Source organism: Camelina sativa, chromosome 2 (genome assembly GCF_030686135.1).
Source record: "Camelina sativa cultivar CO46 ecotype springtype chromosome 2, ASM3068613v1".
NCBI classification, from domain to species: Eukaryota; Viridiplantae; Streptophyta; class Magnoliopsida; order Brassicales; family Brassicaceae; genus Camelina; species Camelina sativa.
In genome coordinates, this window is record NC_141881.1 from 10,908,011 (window position 1) to 10,934,558 (window position 26,548).

At 37.6% G+C, this 26,548-nt stretch overlaps 3 protein-coding genes and 1 pseudogene across 6 annotated transcripts; 3 read left to right on the forward strand and 1 right to left on the reverse strand.

The window, feature by feature from the left end:
- The first annotated feature begins 2,201 nt into the window (after window positions 1-2,201).
- On the forward strand, window positions 2,202-9,961 carry LOC104720733 (uncharacterized; annotated as a pseudogene).
- Window positions 9,962-10,775: 814 nt separating this feature from the next.
- Window positions 10,776-14,694, forward strand: LOC147948426 (subtilisin-like protease SBT3.6). 3 transcript variants are annotated; one of them, XM_019234519.2, is made up of 11 exons: window positions 10,776-11,141; window positions 11,494-11,529; window positions 11,620-11,711; window positions 11,800-11,897; window positions 12,035-12,190; window positions 12,289-12,965; window positions 13,052-13,140; window positions 13,223-13,471; window positions 13,563-13,677; window positions 13,756-13,948; window positions 14,029-14,694. In XM_019234519.2, the coding sequence occupies exons 3-11, from the start codon at window positions 11,689-11,691 to the stop codon at window positions 14,598-14,600; spliced, it is 2,172 nt and encodes a 723-aa protein (XP_019090064.1). In that variant the 5' UTR covers window positions 10,776-11,141; window positions 11,494-11,529; window positions 11,620-11,688; the 3' UTR covers window positions 14,601-14,694. The 3 variants fall into 3 exon arrangements, with proteins under 3 accessions (XP_019090064.1, XP_087337768.1, XP_019090056.1); XM_087481642.1 differs by having other exon boundaries at window positions 11,002-11,141; window positions 11,494-11,549; XM_019234511.2 differs by lacking the exon at window positions 10,776-11,141 and having other exon boundaries at window positions 11,416-11,529.
- Window positions 14,695-15,379: 685 nt separating this feature from the next.
- On the forward strand, window positions 15,380-18,610 carry LOC147948427 (subtilisin-like protease SBT3.8). 2 transcript variants are annotated; one of them, XM_087481650.1, is made up of 10 exons: window positions 15,380-15,481; window positions 15,549-15,640; window positions 15,730-15,826; window positions 15,967-16,123; window positions 16,234-16,910; window positions 16,983-17,071; window positions 17,152-17,400; window positions 17,488-17,602; window positions 17,684-17,876; window positions 17,960-18,610. In XM_087481650.1, the coding sequence occupies exons 1-10, from the start codon at window positions 15,383-15,385 to the stop codon at window positions 18,529-18,531; spliced, it is 2,340 nt and encodes a 779-aa protein (XP_087337776.1). In that variant the 5' UTR covers window positions 15,380-15,382; the 3' UTR covers window positions 18,532-18,610. The 2 variants fall into 2 exon arrangements, with proteins under 2 accessions (XP_087337776.1, XP_087337773.1); XM_087481647.1 differs by having other exon boundaries at window positions 15,383-15,481; window positions 15,730-15,842; window positions 15,968-16,123; window positions 17,152-17,602.
- Window positions 18,611-19,685: 1,075 nt separating this feature from the next.
- On the reverse strand, window positions 19,686-22,921 carry LOC104720752 (subtilisin-like protease SBT3.10). The gene is made up of 10 exons (XM_010438633.3): window positions 22,781-22,921; window positions 22,600-22,691; window positions 22,402-22,499; window positions 22,147-22,302; window positions 21,399-22,066; window positions 21,247-21,317; window positions 20,908-21,144; window positions 20,718-20,832; window positions 20,447-20,639; window positions 19,686-20,356 (listed from the first exon to the last, which is right to left on the reverse strand). The coding sequence occupies exons 1-10, from the start codon at window positions 22,862-22,864 to the stop codon at window positions 19,785-19,787; spliced, it is 2,286 nt and encodes a 761-aa protein (XP_010436935.2). The 5' UTR covers window positions 22,865-22,921; the 3' UTR covers window positions 19,686-19,784.
- Between the last annotated feature and the right edge of the window lie 3,627 nt (window positions 22,922-26,548).

The following is a 26,548-nucleotide window of genomic DNA, read 5'->3' on the forward strand; positions in this document are numbered from 1 at the left end:
GAATCTCAATAGATATTATATGTCAAGCTTTGACTTACAGTGTGGTACAAAAGTTTGAATCATGATTGTGTAAAAGTATGGTTTTATTATCTCTTTATTGGTGTATTTGGTATTTTAAATAATATTTATTTTTCAGTATATAATTAGTCAATTCTTTAAATCAACATTTTACTACTACTGAACTGTACCTAAAATACATAAATTTTGAATTGATTATTTTAGTATTTTTCCATTAATTTTCATGCTTCTTTTTTTTCTTTCTAACGTTCTTGCATGAAAACTCAGTTAAGTTATCACTGTAAGAATTTTATTATATTTTTTGTTCAATATATATGTTTGATTGCACTTCATATAATTTTATAGAAAATGTATTTAATTTGTTGCTTAAAAAGAAATTTAAATTTATAATTGTTAAATACTTTTGGTTATGTGTTAGTTTTATGAATTATGAACAACTATTATTAAATGTTTAATAGCATAATTAACGAAAAAAATATTTTTATCATTAATAATGTTTTTTTTACCCATGATGCTCAAAAATATTATAGAAAATTAAGATAAATTTATGTTAATTAATTTTAATTTATTTAACAATCACAAAAAATATTGAAAAAATAAAATATCCAAATATCAATATCATTTTTTATAGTTTTATTTATTCCAATTATAGAGTATTAAAATATGTAATTTATTTAAATATAACAAGCGGTTCGGTAAATAAACTTTATTAAATATTTTACAAACTGATATGGACTAGTGATTTTTAATATAATATTTACTTTTGATATTTAACTGATAAATAAATTATAAGCATGGGTACTAATTTTATAAGGCTGCACCAAAAAATAGATTAATGATAATACTATAACATTAAAATTTAACATCTTAATTCGATGTTTAATTTAGTGTAACAAGATTTTTATATATTATCTATGGTTCATAAATACAGAATTTATTAAAATGTGCAAATCATCTTCTAGTTATACTATTATATATATATATACTATTATATATATATATATATATATAAGAATATGACCCGTGCTAGAGCACATATTGAAATTTGTTTTGTTTATTTTGTAATTTTTAATCAAAACATCAGTGATTATTTTATTTGTTTTAAAAGTGTTTTTTTTTATGGAACATTATGCCATGAAATCATATGTTGAACATGACTTATGAAAATAATATCCTTTTGTAAGATCTATTCTAGTAGATCTAGATACCGCGGGTTAATTTGTATGATAAAAAATTAATTTTTATTTGTTAATTTTATTTGATTTGTATAGTGTTCAAAATTATATATTGTATTTTGATTGTTAATTCTATGAATTAACCCATAGTTTATGACATATTAATTTAGGACCAAATATGTAATGTATGTTTGTTAAAATCATCTTGACCGAGAAAGCCTACTAAACAACTTTATTCCAAATTTTAATCTAAACCTGTGCTCTAGCAAGAAATCATATTTTTTGAAATTTTTCATATTATAGTGACATATTATTGATCCGTGCTATAACAAATTAAATTAGAGTGTTTATAGTTTTTACCTTTTTGATCTATCATATATTTATGATATTCTTAAAAATATCAAATTAAACTATCTTTAAATATTCAAATTAAATTATTTAAAAAGTTTATTATAGTATATAAAACTATACAATTCAACAATAGAATTATATGAAATTGAATTTAAATATTCAAATTTTGACCTATTACTCAGTCAAAATTTTAGTTGAATAGATATTTTTAAAAAGAAAATAAATAAAATTTTGAGATTTTAACCCCTAAATCTTGGTATGACTAACAAGGCCAATCTATATAATATATTTTGTAACCAACTAATGAATCAAATAATAACTATAACTCTATCACATATAACTATTATATAGTCTGTACTTCTGAAATATTAATTAGGGGATGTTAAAGCTGTGAAAAGTAAAAAAAAAAAGACACTAACACCGTAAAATTTAAGGCTGATAACATTCAATTATTTTGGCAAGAAAAATATCTCTTCTATCAATTTACTTGATTGTGCATATGTATAGTGTCTCTAAGAGTGAGAAGTGACCCAAGCTAAAAGGACACAACCCATAGTATGCTTTAATGTCAATGACCCCATAAAATTCAATGCTGATAAAACTAAATTTATTGCTTCGGTAAAAAAAACAAGATATCTTTCATATCAACTTTGAAAAGCTGGTCGTTCAAATTCTTTAGCGAGAAGAAAATATCTCTCTCATCACTCGGATCATATCTTTCAACATCTCTATGGATTTTGATTTGGAGTCGAAGCTCATATCACTCATTACTCAACTATTATTCGAAACCCAAGTAGGTTGTGATGGGCATTGGTATTCCAAGGCAGCGTCAGTCACTTCTCAAATAATCTCTTTAGTCAGCACAATGGATTTGCATTCACAGCCTAAGATGACGGAGTCCGAGCTGATTCCACTCATTACTCAAACACTCTCTGCCTTCAACTCTATGGATTTAGATTCCCAGCCGAAGCCGCTAACGGAGTTCATATCACTCTTTTCTCGGAAAATCTCTTTCGGTAACTCTATCGATCCGGATACAAGTAGTAAGCTGGATTTGGATCTCGTGGCACTGTGTGGTGAAATGGTGACTATCGAACCGGAGCCGGAACTCATGTCATCCATCTATAAGATATTCTCCTTGTTGGATTAAGCTTGAAAAGGACTTGAAGACTTAGTTTGTCCTAAACCTATTTGGACTAGGATTCCTAGAGAGATTAGGATTACCAAATAAGATTAGGATTAGTTGGTCTTTGGTTTTTATATATAAAGAGCTGCGAGTAATGCAGAGAAGCATAAGAGAGTTTTGTGAGTTTAACTTGAGGTTTTAAGAGAGAGCAATTGTGAGAGAACTTTAGTTTTGAGTTGAGTTTCTAAAGTTATTAATAAGAGAGCAATTCTTATTTTTGATCTTTTGTTCTGCAAAACCTGCAACTTTTCTATATTTGGTATCAGAGCCTTATAAGAAAAGATAGATGTCAGAAACCGAAGGAGCAATTGTTGTAGCAAAACCAGAAGGAGGTGGATCTTCTTCAATCTCGTGTCCTATGCTAACCGCCACAAACTACACAGTTTGGGCGATGAAGATGAAGTTTGTTCTTAGGGTCAATAAGGTATGGGAAGCAATCGATACAGAGGACATCGATGAAGAAAAGAATGACATGGCCACTGCGTTATTGTTTCAGTCAATCCCTGAAGCACTCATCCTACAAGTAGGAGAACTTAATACAGCTAAGAAAATATGGCTGGCTATTAAGAACAGACATGTTGGAGCAGAGAGGGTTCGTGAAGCTAGACTGCAGACTTTGATGACCGAGTTTGACAGATTGAAGATGAAAGATGCAGAAACCATTGATGAATTTTCAGGAAGGATATCTGAGATTTCATCAAAGTCAGCTGCACTAGGAGCAATTATTGAAGAATCTAAACTAGTTAAGAAATTTCTTAAAACACTTCCTCGAAGAAAGTATATTCAAATTGTTGCCTCTTTGGAACAAGTACTGGATTTGAATACAACAAGTTTTGTTGAAATTGTTGGACGACTTAAAGCCTATGAAGAGAGGATCTTTGATGACGACGAACCACAGGAGGAGCAGAGTAAGTTGATGTATGTTAGTACTGCTGCTGCTAATGTTGATACAAACACAAACACAAACCAGACTAGCTATTCAAATCAAAATCAGTATGAATACAATGGAAGCTACAGAGGAAGAGGCAGAGGAGGAAGATTTTCTTATCGAGGAAGAGGACGAGGACGTAATGGAGGAAGAGACGCATCACAAATTACTTGCTTTAGATGTGACAAGATAGGTCATTATGCAAGTAGCTGTCCAGACCGGTTACTCAAACTGCAGGAGACACAAGAATCTGAGAAAAATACAGAAGACGCAGATGAGCTACTAATGCATGAGGTAGTGTTTCTCAATGAAAAACGTTGTGTTCCAAGCAAATTTGAGACAAATACAGAAGGAGATAACACTTGGTATCTTGATAATGGGGCTAGTAATCACATGACCGGCGATAGAAGGTATTTCGACTCACTTGATTTAATGGTCACAGGGAAAGTAAGATTTGGAGACGACTCTCGTATTGACATCAAAGGAAAAGGGACCATATCGTTTGTTGATCTGAATGGAAAAACAAGAAAGATGACTGATGTTTACTATATACCTGGCTTAAAAAGTAACATTATCAGTCTTGGTCAAGCTACAGAGGCTGGATGTGATATTAGACTGAGAAAAGGACTTCTAACGATGAGAGACAGCGAAGGAAAATTACTTGTTAAAGCATTAAGATCACCAAACAGACTCTATAAGGTAAGAATGTGTGTGAAAGATAACACATGTCTTTATTTGACAGACATAAGCGAAGCAGGTAAGTGGCACGCAAGGATGGGTCATGTGAACTTTGATACTCTAAATTCTATGATCGAAAAGAAGCTAGTCTATGGAGCTCCAAACACTCCACTTGAAAAGAAACTCTGCAGTTCGTGTTTATTGGGAAAACAGACACGACGAGTTTTTCCAGCAGCAACCTCTTTTCGAGCAACAAGGAAACTTGAGCTAGTACATGGTGACCTCTGTGGGCCAATATCACCAAGTACTAATGCTAAGAATCGATACATCTTTGTGCTTATAGACGACTACTCGCGTTATATGTGGACAATTTTGCTAAAGGAGAAGGGAGATGCGTTTCAGAAGTTTAAAATCTTTAAGACAATGATAGAAAAGGAAACAGAGAGTAAAATACAAACTCTGAGAACTGATCGAGGAGGGGAGTTTGTATCTACTGAGTTTAGGTCTTATTGCGAAGAAAATGGCATCCAAAGACACCTTACAGCACCGTACACACCACAACAGAACGGTGTAGTTGAGAGGCGAAACATGACCTTACTGGAGATGTCAAGAAGTATTTTAAAACACATGGGAATGCCAAACTACATGTGGGGAGAAGCTGTGAGGCATTCAACGTATCTCCTCAACAGAGTAGCAACACGTTCACTTAAAGATAAAACCCCGTATGAACTATTCAGAGATAAAATACCCAATGTTGATCATATTAGAGTTTTTGGTTGCATCGGATATGCAAAGGTGGATTCTACACACTTGAGAAAGCTGGACGACAGGACTCGCGTATTGGTTCATCTAGGAACAGAGCCTGGCTCTAAAGCTTACAGGCTGTACGATCCTCACACCAAAAAGATCATCGTTAGCAGAGACGTTATCTTTGATGAAGCTAAAGGTTGGGATTGGAAGGTTGATGAAACCTTGTCTAACAACAATAGTAGTTTCACAATCATGTTCGAAGGTTTTGGAAACAGTGGATTACACAAAGATGATAGAGAAACTGAAACAGAGCAGAATGTTGAAATTGATAGAATATCAATAAATGGTGTGAACAGAGAAGATATTGAAGGACTGGACAACCAAGATGATTTACCTGCTAACATGTCATCGGTTATGTTAAGAAGATCACAGAGAGAGAGGCATCCTCCAAAGTACTTAGAAGATTATGTGTTGCTAGCAGAAGAGGAAGGAGAGATGTTATTATTAAGTGTAAACAATGAACCAAGGAATTTCGAGGAAGCAAAAGAGTCTAAAGAATGGATACAAGCGTGTAAAGAAGAGATTGGTTCTATTGAGAGATTAAAAACATGGGATCTCGTTGATTTGCCAATAGGAGCAAAACCTATAGGACTCAAATGGGTGTTTAAGCTTAAGAGAAATTCATATGGCAGCATTAATAAACACAAGGCAAGACTTGTTGCAAAAGGTTATGTGCAACAATATGGAGTTGACTTTGAGGAGGTTTTTGCTCCAGTAGCTAGGATTGAGACAATTAGACTACTTATTGATCTTGCTGCATCACATGGATGGGAGATACATCATCTTGATGTTAAAACAGCTTTTTTGCATGGTGAACTTAAAGAAACAGTCTATGTCTCACAACCTGAAGGTTTTCAACAAGCTGGAAGAGAAAGGAAAGTTTATAAACTAAATAAAGCACTGTATGGTTTACGTCAAGCACCAAGAGCCTGGAATAATAAGTTGAACACGATTTTGTTGGGTCTGCGATTTGTCAAGTGCTCAAAAGAACCTTCAGTGTATCGGAAAAGGCTTGGAGAACACTTATTGGTGGTTGGTGTTTATGTCGATGATCTCTTTGTCACAGGGACAAGCTTGATAGCAATTAAAGAGTTTAAGAGGGAGATGTCATCTAAATTTGAGATGAGTGATCTAGGCAAATTGACATATTATTTGGGAATAGAGGTGACACAGCATCAACAAGGAATAATGTTGAATCAAACACGTTATGCACAGAGAATTCTTGAAGAAGTAGGGATGAAAGATTGTAATTTAGTGCATACTCCACTGGAGGATGGTTTGCAATTATCAAAGGCAGAGGATGAAAAGGAGATCGATGCAACAGGGTATAGAAGAAACGTTGGATGTCTTTGCTATTTGCTCCATACTCGACCCAACTTGTCTTTTGCGGTCGGAGTTCTGAGTCGATACATGCAGAGTCCTAGAGAATCACATGGAGCTGCTATGAAGCACTGTTTACGCTATTTAAAGGGAACGACAAACCTCGGTTTAACATACGGCAGAACAGAGATACCAAGATTGATCGGATACAGTGACAGTAGTCACAATGTCGATCCAGACGACGGTAGAAGTACTTCTGGTCACATTTTCTATCTGGGTAAGAGTCCTATAACTTGGTGTTCACAGAAGCAAGATGTTGTAGCTCTGTCTTCTTGTGAAGCTGAGTTCATGGCTGGAACAGAAGCAGCAAAACAGGCTATTTGGCTGCAAGAGTTGCTTTGTGAGATAACTGGTGTTCCTTGTGAGAAAGTCACAATACGACTCAATAATCAATCTGCGATTGCATTGACAAAGAATCCAGTTTTCACGGACGTAGCAAGCATATACACAGGCGTTTCCACTTCATTAGAGAGTGTGTTGAAAGTGGAAGAATTGAGGTAGAGCATGTTCCTGGAAGTGAGCAGAAGGCAGACATTTTGACAAAGTCTCTTGGAAGGATCAAGTTCAAGGAGATGAGAGATCTCATTGGTGTTCAAGAAGTGAAGAATGAAGAGTTCAAGCTTAAAGGGAAGATTGTTGGATTAAGCTTGAAAAGGACTTGAAGACTTAGTTTGTCCTAAACCTATTTGGACTAGGATTCCTAGAGAGATTAGGATTACCAAATAAGATTAGGATTAGTTGGTCTTTGGTTTTTATATATAAAGAGCTGCGAGTAATGCAGAGAAGCATAAGAGAGTTTTGTGAGTTTAACTTGAGGTTTTAAGAGAGAGCAATTGTGAGAGAACTTTAGTTTTGAGTTGAGTTTCTAAAGTTATTAATAAGAGAGCAATTCTTATTTTTGATCTTTTGTTCTTTAAAACCTGCAAAATCTGCAACTTTTCTATACTCCTTCGCCATTTCTTTGAACTCAAAGTCGGGGAAATTTATTTCTTTATGTCCTGAGGTACAAGTAAGATTAGGAAAAGGTCAAATAAAATTTCACGTGTGTGAAGAAGCGTTTAGGGACCGTTATGGCAAGTGGAGGTGTATCGGTGGAGAGTGGCTTAAAGTCAATATTTCAGGAGAAGACGACGCTACTACTTATTTTTTGCTGCAAAGGTTGCAAAGGCAAAAACCATGAAGAATATAAAAAAGCTCCGGTTGAGGTCAAACACTATCTTCATCGTAACCATTCTCTCCAGCTTGTGTTTTTGGTTGAGGATAGCGAGACAAGGAAGTGTTATTGCTGTGATGAGTATCTCGACGATGTATTTTATTATTGCATGTCTTGCGATTTTGCTATGAATATAGCTTGTGTGAAGAGACCACAGGGTCATCGAAACGTCGTCAAGTCTATGGACTCCGAGTCGGAGCTCATTTCACTCATTTCTCAACTATTATTTATCCCCTGGATTATTGGGACAAGTATATGGGATTCAGTTATGGATTCGAAAGCTATTTCACTCATTACTCAAATACATATTCTGGTCAACGCCATGGACTTGGATTCGCAGCCGAGGCCGGAGTCGAAGCTTATGTCACTCATTACTCAATCAATCTCTCTGGTTAGTTCAATGGATTTGAATTCCCAGCCGGAGTCGTTGTCGAAGCTCATACTACTCCTTCAAAACTCTATGGATTCAGATTCTATTACAGAGCTGAAGTTACTGTTACCTAAGACATTGAGTCTCGAGCCGGAGCCCGAGCTCATCTCCCTCATCCATCAAATAATCTTCTGTATCATCTCTATGAAGTCAAACTCGAAGAAGTTTATTTCTCTGTGGCCTCAGGTAAACCTAAGCTTTGAGAATGGCAAATTTTATGCGTGTGAAACAAGTATGTGTAGTAACAATGTAAAGTGGGACTGTCTCCCTGGAAACTGGGTGAAATACAATTTCCCAGGAGAAGATGCTACTTATTTTCGCTGCTTTGGTTGTAATGGCAAGAATCATGAAGAATATAACAAGGCTCCAGTTGAGATCAAACATCATCTTCATCGAAAACATTCTCTTCAGCTAGCCTCGTTTAGAGTGAACGTCGGGAGAACTAGGCAATGCTATTGTTGTGATAGATATCTCGACTGGACATTCTATTGTTGCTTGTCTTGCGATTTTGCTATGAACATGGCTTGTGTGAAGAAACAGCCAGTCTTACATATAGACCGTGATAGGTGGCATGAGCATACTCTTGCTTTGTTTCCAAGACATGCTTCCTTAACTTGCAACCTCTGCGCCTTGGCCGATGCGAGCTCCCCTATCTATATGTGTCCCCCTTGTGACTTTGTTGTCCATCTACGATGTATCAACTTACCTCGTGTGATAAGGATATCACGCCATCAACATCGTATCTCTTTTACCACTTCCTTTGACGACCAAGAAGATTTGTTTTGTGGCGTTTGTCGGAAAAGCATCATTAATGATTACGGAGGCTATTTTTGCATCAAAAGTGGATGTTTGTATGCAGTTCATTCAAGATGTGCCACACAAGGAAATGTATGGGATTGTAAAGAACTTGAGGGAGAGCCGGAAGAGGATATTGAAGAGGTTGAGCCATTTGTTAAGATAAGCGATGGAATCATAAAGCATATCAGTCACGAAGAACATCATTTGAGACTTGATGATAACTCAAACAGAGACTACGACGAGAACAAGGAGTGTCGAGCATGTACCACGCCAATCTACTTTGGTAAGTTTTATTCCAGTATGCAATGTGATTTCATTCTCCACCAAGACTGTGCACATCTTTCTCGGAAAATATATCACCCCATACATCCACATCTACTCACTCAACGATATTTCAGTGCTTTGGAAGATCCTTTTGTATGTGAAGCTTGTTTCCGGTACTGTGTAGCCGGTTTCTTCTACGAGTGTGTCAAAGAAGAATTTAGTTTCCGTCTACACGTGCAGTGCGCTAAAATTACTGAACCATTAGTCCATGGAAGTCATAGGCATCCTTTGTTCCTAACATCCAAACCAAAAGAGCGAAGAATTTGTTCGATTTGCAAAGCTGCTGAACATGAAACATTCAACTGCATTGTCGAGTGTGACTTTGCTTTGTGTTTTAAATGTGCTACTTTACCTGAAAACGTGAGGTATAAGCATGATAATCACACGCTCACTCTTTCTTATGGGGATGAAACAAGTACCACCGTGACGTATTGGTGCGAAGTTTGCGAGGGAAAGGTAGATCCCAAAGGACGGTTTTATGTGTGTGATGAGTACTGTTGTGTCACCTTACACATTGACTGTCTGCTTGGACGGGACTTATACATGAAGCCTGGTTCATCTTTGTTTCATTTTGGGGAATTCGAGGAAAAGGTACATCTTCTGCCTAACAACCTTGATATGGATCGATATATTTGCTCTTTTTGTGAGAAGCGTTGTCCACACAAGATAGCTTTTCAATGGTCTGGATCAGTATTTTGTTCCTTAGATTGCACACGTGATTCTAAAGAGCTTGATGGACACTATGGTTGTAAGAACTAATAAACTTGTATTCGGTTGTATTTATTAACTCAAACACTGATATGTCCAATATCTAGACCGTTACCATCATTTCCCAAACCCTCTCCTATGGATCCCTTAAACATATACAGGTTAGAAGAAGACTTCTCTGCAAATTGCAGTGAATAAAAAAGTGTAATATCTGATTACTTGATTTCCAAGGAAGCTAATTAGGAAAATTAAAAAAGGTAATGGTACAAGTTGTGTTCGGCTGAAGTAGTCATATTAGACTCTGAAGCAGCTGGCTAGACGCCCAGCCTCGCCAGAACACAACCGGCAGGCCACATCTAGAGAACTCGATTCCAGAACCAGACCACTTGAACCAAATTTACCGTACCAATACCCTTAAAGCCTCCACTCGGATTACAAGCTCACGTTACCAAGCTCGGCAACAGATCATGCCTCTTCTCTATATATATGTAGCTCTGTTTTTTTTAGCTTCTTTCGATGTGGGACATGTATAAGTTTTTCATAGCCCAATTAATTTCCCATTCATATTATGGTTACGTATGGGACATGGTTTCTTTTGTTCATAAGTGACGGGAGCAGCCACTGATGTTCTAGACAACATAATGAATCCTTGGTCGTTGAAATTTTTATTGGTGGATGTAGCCATGCTCACTCCTGGTGCTGCTACATCAGGGGCTGCATTGCAACATTATGTAGGTTCAGTCCACTATGATTGTTCGTGAGCGTACAATTGGGTCATAGAAGCCCATTATTAATCTAATAAGGCCGAGACCAATGAACAACAAACATTCTTCACCACTCTCTGACGACGATTCCATCTCTTCTTTCTCACCGTCGTAGTTCTCATTATCTCCGGCGCTGAAATTTATCGGCCGCCGAAGACTCAAGTCTTGGCCTCGAATCTCGATCCTTTATTTCTAGCTAAGGATTTTTCTGATTTGTCAAGAAAGATGATTGTTGAAGAGAGCATTGTGAAGCTATGTTTTGGCTTGGAACACCAGAAAAAGCATGGAACATACCATGTAAAGCTCTAAAATTAGCCAAAAAAGCGACATTGAGCAAGAATCATATCCTAGGGGAGGCTTACTTGTTCTGTTGTTGAGGTTAATCACCCATCTCATTTTCCCTGTTTGATTTTTTTATGCTTCATACATTGCAATAAACTATACTTTAGTTGACTTAAGCACACACAGACACATCCTGATATATTCTTTTAGATTTTGTGTGTTAGCAACTAGGGTTTTAATTATAAACTATGATGAAACTTGGGAACAATTCCAAGAAAATGGAAACATTCTTGGCCTTAACACGTCTTTTAGGAGATATCTATAAACATTTTATTCTCCTCTCCTTCATTAGTGTTAACACCTCTCTTTGACTTTGTGATTTGGAATGAGGAATTACAGAACATCAATTGCTTTGGTACTGAGTTTGGTAATATTTCTCAATGTGCAGAGAAATTTTGTGGCACAAGGCAGTGCTGAAAGGAAGGTAGTTGAGAATGATAAAAGGTAGTTCTTTTCATCAGAGAACATATAAGAGGAGACCTAACATAGTTCTGTTTCTGATAATCAATAATAGGTTCATATAGTGCATTTGGGTGAGAAGCAGCATGATGATCCGGATTTTGTTACGGAATCACATCATCAGATGTTATGGTCACTTCTGGGAAGGTATCTAAAGGGTAGTTTCTCTTTCTCACGTATAATAATGTCTCAAACAAGTTACTTAGATTTCTTGCATTTTTTTCAATGTTAACAGTAAAGAAGATGCCCATGATTCAATGGTGTATAGTTACAGACATGGTTTCTCCGGTTTTGCGGCAAAGCTTACCAAGTCTCAAGCCAAGAAGATAGCAGGTACTCAATTCTTATTCTCACATTTTGTCTAGGCATTTCAAAAATCAGAAATTAGAATATAAATTATATCAACTGTCTCAACAAGCCTGTCTGATCTTTTTTTTTTTTTTTTCATTGCTGATGCTGTTCGGCAATAGATTTACCTGAAGTTGTTCATGTCATACCGGATAGTTTCTACAAGCTGAAAACAACTCGGACTTGGGATTACTTAGGCCTTTCTGCCGCTAATCCAAAGAATCTTCTAGATGAAACTAATATGGGTGCACAAAGTATCATTGGTGTTATTGACACAGGTATGAGCATTTACTTGTACATTTCTGTAAGTCTCGTGTTGGTTTTGTGATTCCTCTTCTTAATGTCTCTATGACTAAGATGTTCTCTTTGGTTGCAGGAGTATGGCCTGAATCTGAAGTATTTAACGACTATGGGATTGGGCCGGTGCCAAGCCACTGGAAAGGAGGATGTGAATCAGGAGAAGCTTTCAACTCTTCTCACTGTAACAAAAAGCTCATAGGAGCCAAGTACTTTATCAATGGTTTTATAGCGGACAACGAAAGCTTCAACTCCACAAAATCACTTGATTTCATTTCTCCTAGAGATCATGATGGTCATGGCACACATGTTGCCACCATTGCTGGTGGCTCATACGTGCCCAACATAAGCTACAAGGGCTTAGCTGGAGGGACTGTGAGAGGTGGAGCACCTCGTTCTCGTATAGCAATGTACAAGACTTGTTGGTATCTGGATGATGAAGACATAATGAGTTGTTCATCAGCTGACATCTTGAAAGCTATAGACGAGGCTATGCATGACGGTGTTGATGTTCTGTCAATCTCTCTAGGCTCTGATGTTCCTTTGTATGGCGAAACTGATATCCGTGATGGGATAACTACTGGAGCTTTTCATGCAGTCTTAAAGGGTATAACTGTTGTTTGTGCCGGTGGTAACTCAGGCCCTGAGGCTCAGACCGTGACAAACACAGCTCCTTGGATTGTCACTGTGGCTGCAACTACTCTAGACCGTTCCTTTGCCACACCTATTACACTTGGCAATAATAAAGTCATATTGGTAACAACAAGATATTCACTCTTTATTAATTGTTCTACTCAGATTACAAACTGTGTTTGATTGTGAGTTTGGCCACTATACTGTAGGGTCAAGCAATGTATACAGGTCCAGAAATTGGCTTCACCAGCTTGGTTTATCCTGAGACCTCAGGGAAGAGCGAACAAAGTTTTTCTGGGTAATGTTCAGTCAGTCTTCAACATATCTTGCAATATGAATAAGATAAAATACTCTGACATCCTCTGGTTCTTGTAATGCAGTACTTGTGAGGAACTCTCCGTGAATTCTAATCTTACAATGGTGGGTAAAGTCGTGTTGTGTTTCACAACATCACCTTACAGTGCTTCTGCATCGAGTGCTGCACGTTCGGTGAAGACAGCCGGTGGTATTGGCGTAATCATCGCAAGACAACCAGGTTATGTTATCCGACCATGTCTAGATGATTTCCCTTGTGTTGCTGTTGACTGGGAGCTTGGAACTGATATACTTCTCTACATACGGTCCAATGAGTATGATACTATATCTTCACCACTTAGAATTTATAAGAAAGTAAGCAACACCGTATTTGAGACTATGTGTCACCTGAACTGTGGTTTTCAGATTGCCTGTGGTGAAGATACAACGTTCTAGAACACTCACAGGACAACCAGTGGGAACAAAGGTGGCAACGTTCTCATCAAGAGGACCTAATTCGATTGCAGCTGCGATCCTCAAAGTATGCTAGAATCATTTACATGCTCTTTTTTCTTTCCTCAAACAATCATGTTGTGTTCTAATGTTGTATGTAATGCAGCCGGATATGGCAGCACCAGGAGTGAGCATATTGGCGGCTACAACCACCAATACCACTTTCAACGACCGAGGATTCAATATGATGTCAGGAACATCAATGGCGGCTCCTGCAATTTCAGGAGTTGTTGCGCTTCTTAAAGCTTTACACCGTGATTGGTCTCCTGCTGCCATTAGATCAGCCATTGTCACTACTGGTTCTCATCTTCTTCATCTAATCTATCAAGTTAACCTCCACAAGAACATACTAATCTTAGTAAGCATTTATTTTTTACAGCTTGGAGAACAGATCCATTTGGAGAGCAGATATTTGCTGAAGGGTCACCTCGGAAGCTAGCTGACCCGTTCGACTATGGTGGAGGCCTTGTGAATCCTGAAAAAGCTGCAAGACCAGGTCTTGTGTATGACTTGGGACTTGAAGACTATGTTCTCTACATGTGCGCTGCTGGTTACAACGAGTCATCAATCTCTCAGCTTGTCGGAAAAGGAACAGTTTGTTCAAATCCCATACCATCTGTTCTTGATTTTAATTTGCCTTCCATCACAATCCCAAACCTCAAAGACGAAGTCACTCTCACCAGAACTCTCACTAACGTTGGACCACTCAAATCGGTCTATAGAGTAAAGATTGAGTCACCATTGGGTTTTCAAGTGACCGTGACGCCAAAGACACTAGTGTTTAACTCTAAGACCAAAAAGGTCTCTTTTAAAGTCAGAATCTCAACCACACACAAAATCAACACAGGTTACTACTTTGGAAGCTTGACCTGGAGTGACAATGTGCATAAGGTTACAATTCCTGTATCTGTAAGAACGCAGATTCTGCAGAACTACTACGACGAAAATTGAACCTATAAACAGTGACTAACCATTTGTGAGCTTCGTATTTAATACTGTATAATCCACATTTTTGGAGCTCTCTTAATATATTCTTTGAAAATTATCTCGTGATTTGGTAATGATCATACAAGATACACATGGATCTATCCCTTCAAGGAAAAGCTACATGTTCAAGACGACGTGACACATTCATGAACTTCATACTTGTTGAAAGCTGATTTAGCAGAGGCGAGTTTTTATAGCTCTCAAATCACCATTCTGAAACTGATGATTGTTGCATAGAGCTAGCTCTCTGAAATCAACTTTCACCAAATTTGTATTTCAGTAGACTTTTTCTGATTTCTGTAGAGCTAACGACGAAACAGCATGAAGCATGGCTAACAACGCGTTTCTTTGGTCAAAATGCATACTAATTCTAGCATGCTTACACCTCAAGTTTAATTGTTTGAGCATGGACAAGAGAGTCAACCCAATCGGTTAATTAGCTGCATATACCAAGTAAATTTCCTCATTGCTTGCTGTATTTTACAATATCTCCATATGATTTGTGTGTTTGATCCATCACTAGTTGACTAAGCAACACGTACGGCTTGATATATTCTTTAGATTATCTGTGTGGGTTTTATATTCTGACTATATGATGAAACTTAGGAGATTCAAACAAGCAAAAGTCAGAACAATTCTAAGTAATGGAAACATTCTTGGTCAAAATCTTCTTGAGTAGACATCTATATAAATGCTTCATCTTCCTCGATATTTATTAGGCTTCAAGTAAATTACATCTTTTTGGAATGAAGAGTTGCAAAACCTTAAGTTTTGTGGTATTAAGCCTAGTAATAATTCTCAACGGGCAGAGCACTTTCGTGGCACAAGCTGGTGCTGAGAGCAAGGTACTCGACAATTATATAAATGTTTTTTTTAGCCCCTAGATTAACAAAGTTGGTTTTGTTTCAATAGGTTCATATAGTGTATTTAGGTGAGAAGCAACATGATGATCCTGAGTCTGTCACGGAATCTCATCATCAGATGTTGTGGTCATTTCTTGGAAGGTATGGCAGGAAAATTAATCTTTCTAAAGTTAAATAATACAGTGTCTCAAAATATTACTCAGATTTCGTTGGTGTGTTCCATGTTACAGTAAAGAGGATGCCCATAGTTCTTTGGTGCACAGTTACCGACATGGCTTCTCCGGTTTTGCAGCCAAGCTTACCAAGTCCCAAGCCAAGAAGATAAGCAGGTTCCTAGTTTTAAGTCTTTCATTTTCTTGGCTTTAAAGGAAACAGAAGCATAAGGCATTTTTTAACATGAAGACATCTTAATCTGTCCCAACAAACCCATGTAAAATCGTTTTCATTGCTAATGCTCTTTGAAAACAGATTTACCTGAAGTTGTTCATGTCACCCCGGATAGTTTCCATGAACTGGCAACAACTCGAACTTGGGACTACTTAGGCCTTTCCGCCGCTAATCCGAAAAATCTTCTAAATGACACTAATATGGGTGAAGAAAGTATCATTGGTGTTGTGGACTCAGGTATTTGTGCATATGTTTCTTTGCTACACTGGTTTTAAATCTCTTGTTACTTTTGTTTTCCTTTATCATAGCATCTCAACCAACTAAGAAATCATTTTATGAGATTGCAGGAGTTTGGCCAGAATCTAGAGTCTTCGATGACAATGGGATAGGACCCGTACCAAGCCACTGGAAAGGAGGCTGTGAAGCAGGGGAGATGTTCAACGCCTCTCACTGCAATAAAAAGCTTATAGGAGCCAAGTACTTCATCAATGGTTTTCTTGTGACGCACGAAAGCTTCAACTCCACGGAATCACTTGACTTCATTTCCCCTAGAGATCATAGCGGTCATGGCACGCATGTCGCCACCATAGCGGGTGGTTCATACGTCCCAAATACAAGCTACAAGGGCTTAGCTGGAGGGACTGTAAGAGGTGGGGCACAACGTGCTCGTATAGCAATGTACAAAGCTTGTTGGTATCTTGATGATTTAGACATAAATACTTGTTCATCTGCTGACCTCTTGAAAGCTATGGATGAAGCTATGCATGATGGTGTTGATGTTTTGTCCTTGTCTATCGGCTATCGTCTTCCTTACTACCCTGAAACTGATATTCGCGCTGCGATAGCTACGGGAGCATTCCATGCCGTTTTGAAGGGTATCACAGTTGTTTGTTCAGGTGGTAACTCTGGCCCTGCGGCTCAGACTGTAGGAAACACAGCTCCTTGGATTTTGACCGTGGCTGCAACGACTTTAGACCGGTCCTTTCCCACACCTATTATACTTGGGAACAATAAAGCAATATTGGTAACAACAAGATCATGTTTTCAAAACATAGTGTTTGATGTTCTGTAACTTATTGTGACCATTGTATTGCAGGGTCAAGCAATGTACACTGGTCCAGAACTTGGCTTCACTAGCTTGGTTTACCCAGAGAATCCAGGGAATAGCAACGAAAGTTTTTTTGGGTAAGATCATAGTTTTTTTAGTATTATCCAAATCTTTCTGTACAGAATACATCAGTTTTATGACATCACACTCTTTACAGTACCTGTGAGCTTCTATTCTTCAATTCCAATCGTACAATGGCCGGCAAAGTCGTGTTGTGCTTCACAACATCAACACGTTACACCACAGTATCAAGTGCCGTGTCTTATGTCAAGAAAGCTGGTGGTCTTGGCTTAATTGTTGCAAGAAACCCTGGCGACAATCTTTCACCATGTGTAGATGACTTCCCTTGTGTTGCTGTTGACTACGAGCTGGGAACAAATATACTTTTCTACATACGTTCCACAGGGTATGAAAAAATGAACTGTGAAAAAACAATGATCAGCGCAACTCTCAATGTGATGATACACAAGGCTGATGGATTTGTAATTTGCAGATCGCCTGTTGTGAAGATAAAACCTTCTAAAACACTTGTTGGACAACCAGTAGGTACAAAGGTTGCAGATTTCTCATCAAGAGGCCCTAACTCAATTGAGCCTGCCATCCTCAAAGTATGTTCTGTTTTTTTTTTTCAGACCTATTAGATTATTTTGCCTCAAGATGTTTTAAATCACATGAATATTGCAATGTAGCCGGATATAGCAGCACCAGGAGTGAGCATATTAGCGGCTACATCCACCAATAGAACTTTCAACGACCAAGGATTCATTATGTTGTCTGGAACGTCAATGGCAGCTCCTGTAATATCAGGAGTTGTTGCACTTCTCAAAGCTCGGCACCGTGATTGGTCGCCTGCCGCCATTAGATCAGCTATTGTCACTACAGGTTCTTTCCTTCTTCATCCAATGCTAGAAAAAGAGAGACAAAGCAAGAACATACTAATCTCGATACTCGTCTTTACTCTGCAGCTTGGAGAACAGATCCATTTGGTGAGAAGATTTTTGCTGAAGGGTCACCTCGGAAGCTAGCTGATCCATTTGACTATGGTGGAGGCCTTGTGAATCCAGAGAAAGCTGCAAAACCAGGTCTGGTGTATGACCTAGGACTTGAAGACTATATTCTCTACATGTGCTCTGCTGGTTACAATGAGTCATCGATCTCTCAGCTTGTCGGTAAAGTAACAGCCTGTTCCATTCCCAAACCATCTGTTCTTGATTTTAACTTACCTTCCATCACAATCCCAAACCTCAAAGACGTAGTGACTCTCACCAGAACCCTCACTAACGTTGGACCACTAAACTCGGTCTATAAAGTAATGGTTGAACCACCATTGGGCATCCAAGTGACTGTGACCCCGGAGACGCTAGTGTTCAACTCTACAACCAAACGGGCTTCTTTTAAAGTCAGAGTTTCGACCACACACAAAATCAACACAGGTTACTACTTTGGAAGCTTGACTTGGGGTGACTCTGAGCACAATGTCACCATTCCTTTGTCTGTGAGAACGCAAATTCTGCCTTACTACTACGATGAGAACTAAACCAACAAAAGTAACCATTTGTACTAACCTGTACACTGAATGAAAGTGAATTTGTGATTTAATTTTACATCAAATTTGAGCGGCCAAACTTCAATACAAAACTTGATCAAGGTACACATATTTTTTTTGGTTCAATATAAAAATTAGAACTAAAATAAAACTTGATTTTCAAGTGAAAAGTTAATAATTATTTTGTATTCGTCAATCGTCATTAATTCCCATTTGTAACCATGTTCCATTTAAATACACACATATAATATGATTGGGAAATTGATTGGGTTATGAAAACTTATATAAGTCCCACATCGAAAGAAGCCAAAAAAAACAGAGCTACATATATATAGAGAAGAGGCATGATCTGTTGCCGAGCTTGGTAACGTGAGCTTGTAATCCGAGTGGAGGCTTTAAGGGTATTGGTACGGTAAATTTGGTTCAAGTGGTCTGGTTCTGGAATCGAGTTCTCTAGATGTGGCCTGCCGGTTGTGTTCTGGCGAGGCTGGGCGTCTAGCCAGCTGCTTCAGAGTCTAATATGACTACTTCAGCCGAACACAACTTGTACCATTACCTTTTTTATATTTTTCATAATCAGATATTACACTTTTTTAATTCACTGCAGGGGAAGTCTTCTTCAGACCTGTATATGTTTCTAATTGTTTGAGCTTGGATTTAATTAATGCAGAAGTTATGTCACTTCCTGAATCGACAAATAACCTACTTTAAACCCTTTTTAAAAAGAAAAGGAAAAACGAATAACTTCTGGAGAACTACTACGATGAAAGCTAAACGTTACTAACCATTAGTATAATTCTATGATTCAAAGTAGTTAACTTATGTAACTTCGATTACTAACTGTGAAGTTTCTACTTTGTATTCTTGTATATTTCTTATCAGATTTTTTTATTAGGTATGTTTTTTTTTAGTTTCTATTTATTTTCATGCAATCTTCCTTGATCAGTAGTGGTTCTTGATCTGCTAACTAGTGAGGAAGATTTCAGGGTTTTTTTTTGTGTGGTTGAGCTAAAATAACTCTTCCATAGAAGTGACCAAAAAAGCTACCAGATTTGTTTAACTATGGCCTTGCTCAGAAGAATCCTGCTGATCACCTCATCCGTGAGTATTGAAGATCTCATTTACCGATTTAAAAACAACAAAACTTAGACAATGGTATTATTTATTTATCAATAGTATTCTTTACATAATCTTCAACACAACAATATTGTAGTATTATTTATCAATTGTACTTGGTTTTCGGCTTAGTTTTCATCATAGTATCGTTGTAAGATCTGTGTTCTTACAGATACAGGGATGACTACATTGTGCAAATCGTTAGTCCAAGTCAAACTTCCAAAGTAGTAACCAGTGTTCACTTTGTGTGTGGTCGAGACTCGAACAGTGAAAGATAGCTTTGTATTTGTAGAGTCGAACAATAGTTCCGTTGGCGTTACAGTCACAGTAACGCCCGTTGGAGGATCAATTACAACCTTGTATACTGATTTCAGAGGTCCAACGTTAGTGACGGTTCTTTTGAAAGTGACTTCTTCTCTAAGATTTGGGATTGTGATGGAAGGCAAGTTGAGATCAAGAACAGAAGGCTTGGGGTTAGGACAAACTGTTGCTTTGCCGAGGACTCGGGAAATAGAAATGTCATTGTATTCAGCAGAGCACAAGTACAAGATGTAGTCATCTGTGGTCATGTCGTATATGAGACCTGGATTTACAGCTTTCTCTGGATTTATGAGGCCTCCTCCGTAATCAAACGGATCAGCTAGCTTGCGGCTTGACCCGTCTGCGAAAATTGGCTCTCCTGATGGATCTGTTTTCCAAGCTGCAACGTAAAAACATGTTCTCGCGAATCAGTATGTTCTTATTAAATTCTTACTAGTCAATCTAATAACACGTTGAAGATAATAAGAACCTGTAGTGACAATAGCTGATTTAATAGCAGCAGGAGACCAATTAGGGTGTAATGATTTGAGTAGCACTACAACTCCTGAAACAACAGGAGTAGACATTGATGTTCCTGACATCATAGCGAATCCTCCGTCGTTTAAAGAACTATTTGGAGAAATAGCTGCTAGTATGTTCACACCAGGTGCTGCTATATCCGGCTGCCATAAAAGAGTAGCGGTTATAAAACAGAGAAACTTTAAGTGGTTAGAAATGTATAGAAAATAGTCTGATGCTACCTTAAGAATTGCAGGAGAAACTGAATTGGGTCCTCTTGATGAGAAAGTTGCTACCTTGGTCGACACGGATCGTGCAACAAGTGTTCTTGAAGCGTCTATATTTACAATGGGAAATCTAATAAAAAACAAAACTCAAAATGTTAAGTTGAATATGTTTGTTAAAGAGATTGTGATCATTTCGAAAGTATACCTTGTGGAGCGTATATAAAATAAAATGTCAGTTCCGAGCTCGAAGTCTACGGAAACATATGGAAAGTTACGAGTTGGACTAAGCAAGTGGGTCGGATTTCTTGCAATGATTAACCCGAGGCCACCGGCTTTTATTACTGCGGTTATAGCAGCATTTGTTGGTTTATTTGCTGTGAAACACAACACAACTTTGCCTTCCATTGCACTGTCGGGATTAGCAGAGAGCTTCTCGCAGTCACTGCAAGTTGAAAGCTACATCAGGTCCAAATACGCAATCTCGCGGGTTTAACGTCTTGAACAAGCAAATGATCAAAACATTGTGTATGTTATTCAATGTTACCCGGAAAGTGGTCTCTCTGGGTAAGTAAGACCAACGAAACCGAGTTCTGGACCTCCAAAGATCGCTTGACCCTAACATTAGACAAAGAGGAATGTTTCAGCACTAGGATTTAGTTTATATTAAAAAAAAAAAAAAACAGAACATATTTATACCAGTATTGTTATATTGTTCCCAAGTGTTATGGCTGTAGGAAAGGAACGGTCTTGAGTGGTTGCAGCCACCGTCAAGATCCAAGGAGCTACATTCGAAATGGTCTGAGCCGTAGGGCCAGCATTACCAGCTGCAGCTACAACAGCAATTCCCTTTGCAACCGCATGGAATGCTCCCACAGAGGTCAACTCCCTCATATCCGTTTCTGGAAATAAAGGAATACTAGATTGCAAAGAGAGTGACAAAATATCAACACCATCATGGATAGCTTCATCTATTGCTTTTAAGACATCAGCTCCTGTACATGTCCCTATCTGAAGCCAGCATGCCTTATAAATAGCTATATGAACACCTGGAGCACCTCCTCTTGCAGTTCCTTGTCCGAGGCCTAAGTAGCTTACATTAGGAAGAAAAGAACCACCAATGGTGGAGGCAACATGCGTGCCATGACCACTAAAGTCTCTCGGGGAAAGATACTCAGGGTTCTCTGTTCTATTCACGACTCCAGCCGCGGCAACAAGGCCATCAACGAAGTATTTGGCTCCTATCAGCTTTTTGTTGCAATGAATCGAGGCGTTGAATGATTCTCCAGATTCGCATCCGCCTTTCCAACGGCTTGGTATAGGTCCATAGCCTTTGTCGTTAAACATTTCAGACTCTGGCCATACTCCTATAACCGTGTTTGATGCTTTCTATTAGTAAACTTGTCTTTAAGAGAATCAAACACATTTTATATACGCACATACATACCTGTGTCGATGACTCCAACGATTACTTGGTATCCCATGTTGGCCTTATGTAGGAGACCGTTTGAATTTCCTGGAGATAAGCCCAAGTAATTCCAAGTTCTTGTTGTTGTCATTTCGTATAATGTATTTGGTATGACTTGTACTACTTCAGGCAGTTCTGTTCACGATAGGACATTGATTTTTTCAGAAAAAAAAAAAGTAAATATTTGGTTTTAGTCATATCAAGAAACAGAGAAGAGTTCAGCTCTATAACTACCTGAAATTTGTTGGGCTTGTGACTCTGTCAACTTGGCAGCGAAGCCTGAGAAACCGTGTCTATAACTGTACACTATTGAATCATGGACAGACTTTTTGCTGAAACATGACAATGACTCAAGTAAGTAAACTATCTTCGATCTTTCGACATATGTGTTCTTTCTTCCAAAAGTTGTTAAGTAGAAGTACTAAATCATACCTTCCAAGAAGTGACCACAAGATCTGATGGTGAGATTCAGTGACAGACTCAGGATTGTTATGTTCCTTCTCTCCCAAGTAAACTACATAAACCTATATGATCACAAAGCAAAAAACAATAGTCAATGTTCAATATGGTTATGTTGCCTGATCAAGAGAGATCTCTCATGAATACCATTTACCTTTCTCTCAGCAACGGCGAAACTGATCTGTACATTCAAAACTATAGACAGAAATAATGACAAGAGAATTATGGTTTGGCCCATTATTTCTCTTGAATATTGAAAGAGAGAGAGAGATATGATTCAATGTCTAAGATAATCAATGATGCAGAAGGCTTTATATAAGGTATAGCATTTGAAGACTCCGTCTTATAGTTTACTCTGTTTTTTAATAGTTGACAACATGTGGTTGCTTGTTTTTTAGAGTCAAGGGTTCAATTTTGACATAGTTCAAATTTAAAAATCTATATTATCTCAAACAATTGATTTTCAATAATAATCAGCTCTGAATAGTTCTCTAATGAGATTAGAAGTGATCAAAATAAGAACACTAAAGTTGTATCTAAATTAAATTAGTTCAAACGTAGAATTTAATAATACTAAGCAACTTTGAATAATTCTCTACTGACATTAAAACTGATTAGGTTAAGAACACTAAAGCAATATATGCAAAGTAACTTCAAATATTGAATTTCAAAATATCAACTCCGAATGTTAGATTTAGAACAGTAGAGTTGTAAGTATTAAGCAACTCTACCAGAGAAGTATCTTGGGGAAATGACTATAAGCGTAACATATCTAGATTAGGATTGGTCAGATTATGAACACTAGACTAGTTTCTTTGCTAAATTACTTTTATACATTCAAGTTATATTGATTTCCCTTTCGAGGAAGATGTAACTTTTTACCAGCTACTTTTGACACAGTCATCATCATCGATACTTACTGTTTTGATTGGGTTTATCAAATTTTGAAGTGTTTTACATTTTCCAGAAAGAAGAAAAAACCACGAGAATAGTTCTTCATTGAGACTAAATTGATCATATTAAGAACACTGGAGTTTTGTCCAAATATAAAAAAAGAACACTAGAGTACTCCATACATTGAATTTTAAGTATTAATCAATGAAGTAGTTTCTTGGCTAGATTTCTTGTAATACTAAGAAACTCTAAATAATTCTCTACCATGGATATATAATACTCATTAAGAAAGTCCAGAAAATACCATGTGAAAATGACTTTATACCAACTACATATTAGAATTGGTCAGATTAAGAACAATAAAGTAGTTTTATTGCTATATTAATTAATATATAATGTCAAGAATTAGTTTCTTTGAGATGGAAACCTGTATATTTGAAAGTAAAAAAGAAAATTGGAAATTTGTAGATGAAGAAACACAGCCGACCTCTGTTTTATAGGTTCTTTGTAAACGTGTCGGGCTTCTTAGTACTCATATACATTATTTTTGACCGTATAAACTTGTTCATGTGTATCTATTTTGGAACTAAGTTATTCATAATTAAAAAAAAAATTATATTCATAAACTTGGACGTTGTCTTTGGAAGTAAGAAATATTATAAGACAAGTGTCATCCAATTCAACCGGTTAGTTTGATGTCGACTTGGTTAATTGGTTTAATGATGGTTCACTATTTTTTGGTATCAGTTTTAAAAGTTCTAGAAGAAAGAGGATTTGGTTTCAAAGAAATCAAAATTAGAGGAGGATTAGTATTTATTCTTTTTGTGATTGATATATATACAGTATATATATATATATATACACATTCTTATTTTCTGCCATTGTATCCCTATTCATTTCTATCTTGTAATCTCTCTAAAGTTCTGTTCTTGAGCTTGAGATACTTGAATCATTATAGTGAATTGCTAGGTTGAATCCAGCTCCAAACGTAGATTCATCACATTGGTGAATTGATGCAGCACACCTTCACGTCGTTGATCACCACCTCAACGACTTTGTTGTTCGTTCAAGTCGTGTTAATGGGCCTTAGGTTCATGGGATTTAAAACAATAGTGTTGTTGTTAAATATTTAGAGATTAGGGTTTTCGTTTTCTTATTTAAGGAGACATGAGTCTCATTATTGTGTAATTATCGATTATTAAATAAAAGAGTTTTAAGAGAGCTTTACAGCCTAGAGAGGAGGACTCTAAGAGCTTGTGTTCAAGCCCTGCAAGGAGGACTTGCAAAACCACGTCGATATCGTTCCCGATCTCGGCCCTATCCTTATTGCTTCTTCGTCAAGTTACGACGTTCTAAGCAAGATCCGTTCGTGAATCCGAGTTCTCCTAGAGATCTAGCGTTCTCGTCCGTGATTAAGCTTCTGCTCTCTATCATGAATCTAACTGGATAAACAATTACTTGTGTTCTTGCTTTCTTATTTTATTTTTCTTTGATTCTGAGATTGTGCGTGAGTGATTGAGCTGATTTGTGTTGAGTTCTTGAGAGGTTATCGCCATAGAAACTTAACAGATTGGTATCAGAGCCAAGGTTCTATTGGTGATAGCGAGCGACGCGAACACGAACACGAATTCGAAGGCTTCGTTCCAAGTCTTTAACGAGAATTCAGATTTCTCGTTATGGAAGATTCAGATGCAAGCTCATCTGGGTTTAGTTGGGCTAAAAGGAATCACATAAGACTTCTCTCTGACGAAGACAATTTCACTTACCAAAATTGAAGGAAAGAAGGCTGCAGAAGGTGAAGAAGACTCAGAATCTTCTCAAACAAAGAAAGTTTCTGATCCTCACAAGGATGTGAAGTCAGAACAAGCTATGAATCATATAATCGCTCATGTTAGTGATTCTGTTCTAAGGAATATTTATTATTGTACTAGTGCTGCAGAGATGTGGGAGAACTTGAACAAGTTGTACATGGAGACGTCCTTACCAAATCGGATCTTTGTGCAGCTTAAGTTTTATTCATTCAGGATGAGTGAATCGAAGACCATTAATGAGAATGTGAATGATTTCTTAAAGATTGTGGCTGAGCTAGGTAGTCTGGAGATTTCTGTAGCAGAGGAAGTCAAGCAATTCTGTTCTTGAATGGTCTACTTGGTAGCTACACTCAGCTGAAGCATACTTTAAAGTATGGGAATAAGACATTGTAACTACAGGATGTTGTCTCGTCTGCTAGGTCTTCAGAGAGAGTTGGATGAGCGAAAGGTGAATGAAAGAAGCTCATCAATGGTGCTCTACACAAGTGAAAGAGGAAGACCAATTGTTAGGAATAATCAGCAAGGAGGACAAGGCAAGGGTAGAAGAAGCATATCTAATTCTAAAACAAGACTTACCTCCTGGTTCTGCAAGAAAGAAGGTCACCTGAAGAAAGACTATTTTGCTAGAAAGAAGAAGATGGAGAGTGAAAGTCAGGGTGAAGCTGGTGTCATCACAAAGAAACTAGTGTTAATGATCAGATGGTTAAAGATCTGTGGGTGCTTGATTCTGGGTGCACGTCTCACATGACTTTCAGAAAGGACTGGTTCTATAGTTTTCAAGAAGGAGGATCAACAACAATCCTTCTTGGTGATGATCATTCAGTGAAGTGACAGGGACAAGGTTCCAAGGAGGGTGTCGGTCGACACTAACAATTTCCGCTCCGCACGGAAAGACTCGATTTGTCTATTTGGTCCCGTTTGGTTTAAGTGAAATCCCTAACGACATATTTAAAGAGGAAATCGACTTAAGGGTTTGTGGGAGGCCGACTTAAGGAAATCGACTTAAGGGTCTTCAGAGAGAAGCATAAGGAGAAAAGAGAATGCTTGAGAGTTTAGAGTGCTCTATGAGTTTCTTGACTTCTTTTTGTAAAGATATGTTCCTGTGGAGTGGAGATCTAGTCCTAGGAACAAAGGCAGAGCTTTTTAAGGTGTTGGGTTCGTCAGTTTTGGTCAGAAACTTTCTGCAAAAGAGGTGAGTGCATGACCATGACTGATCT

What these genes read in the sequence shown, in the direction of transcription:
- LOC104720752 (XM_010438633.3), bottom strand. Translation starts at nt 22,864, where the DNA reads ATGGGCCAAACCATAATTCTCTTGTCATTATTTCTGTCTATAGTTTTG. An exon ending in ACAAGCCCAACAAATTTCAG is followed by an intron (nt 22,303 to 22,401) that starts GTAGTTATAGAG and finishes TATCGTGAACAG; the next exon opens with AACTGCCTGAAGTAGTACAA. An exon ending in ATCAGCTATTGTCACTACAG is followed by an intron (nt 20,357 to 20,446) that starts GTTCTTATTATC and finishes TTTACGTTGCAG; the next exon opens with CTTGGAAAACAGATCCATCA.
- LOC147948427 (XM_087481647.1), top strand. Translation starts at nt 15,383, where the DNA reads ATGAAGAGTTGCAAAACCTTAAGTTTTGTGGTATTAAGCCTAGTAATA. An exon ending in CATTGGTGTTGTGGACTCAG is followed by an intron (nt 16,124 to 16,233) that starts GTATTTGTGCAT and finishes ATGAGATTGCAG; the next exon opens with GAGTTTGGCCAGAATCTAGA. An exon ending in ATCAGCTATTGTCACTACAG is followed by an intron (nt 17,877 to 17,959) that starts GTTCTTTCCTTC and finishes TTTACTCTGCAG; the next exon opens with CTTGGAGAACAGATCCATTT.
- LOC147948426 (XM_019234511.2), top strand. Translation starts at nt 11,431, where the DNA reads ATGAGGAATTACAGAACATCAATTGCTTTGGTACTGAGTTTGGTAATA. An exon ending in CATTGGTGTTATTGACACAG is followed by an intron (nt 12,191 to 12,288) that starts GTATGAGCATTT and finishes CTTTGGTTGCAG; the next exon opens with GAGTATGGCCTGAATCTGAA. An exon ending in AGCGAACAAAGTTTTTCTGG is followed by an intron (nt 13,141 to 13,222) that starts GTAATGTTCAGT and finishes CTTGTAATGCAG; the next exon opens with TACTTGTGAGGAACTCTCCG.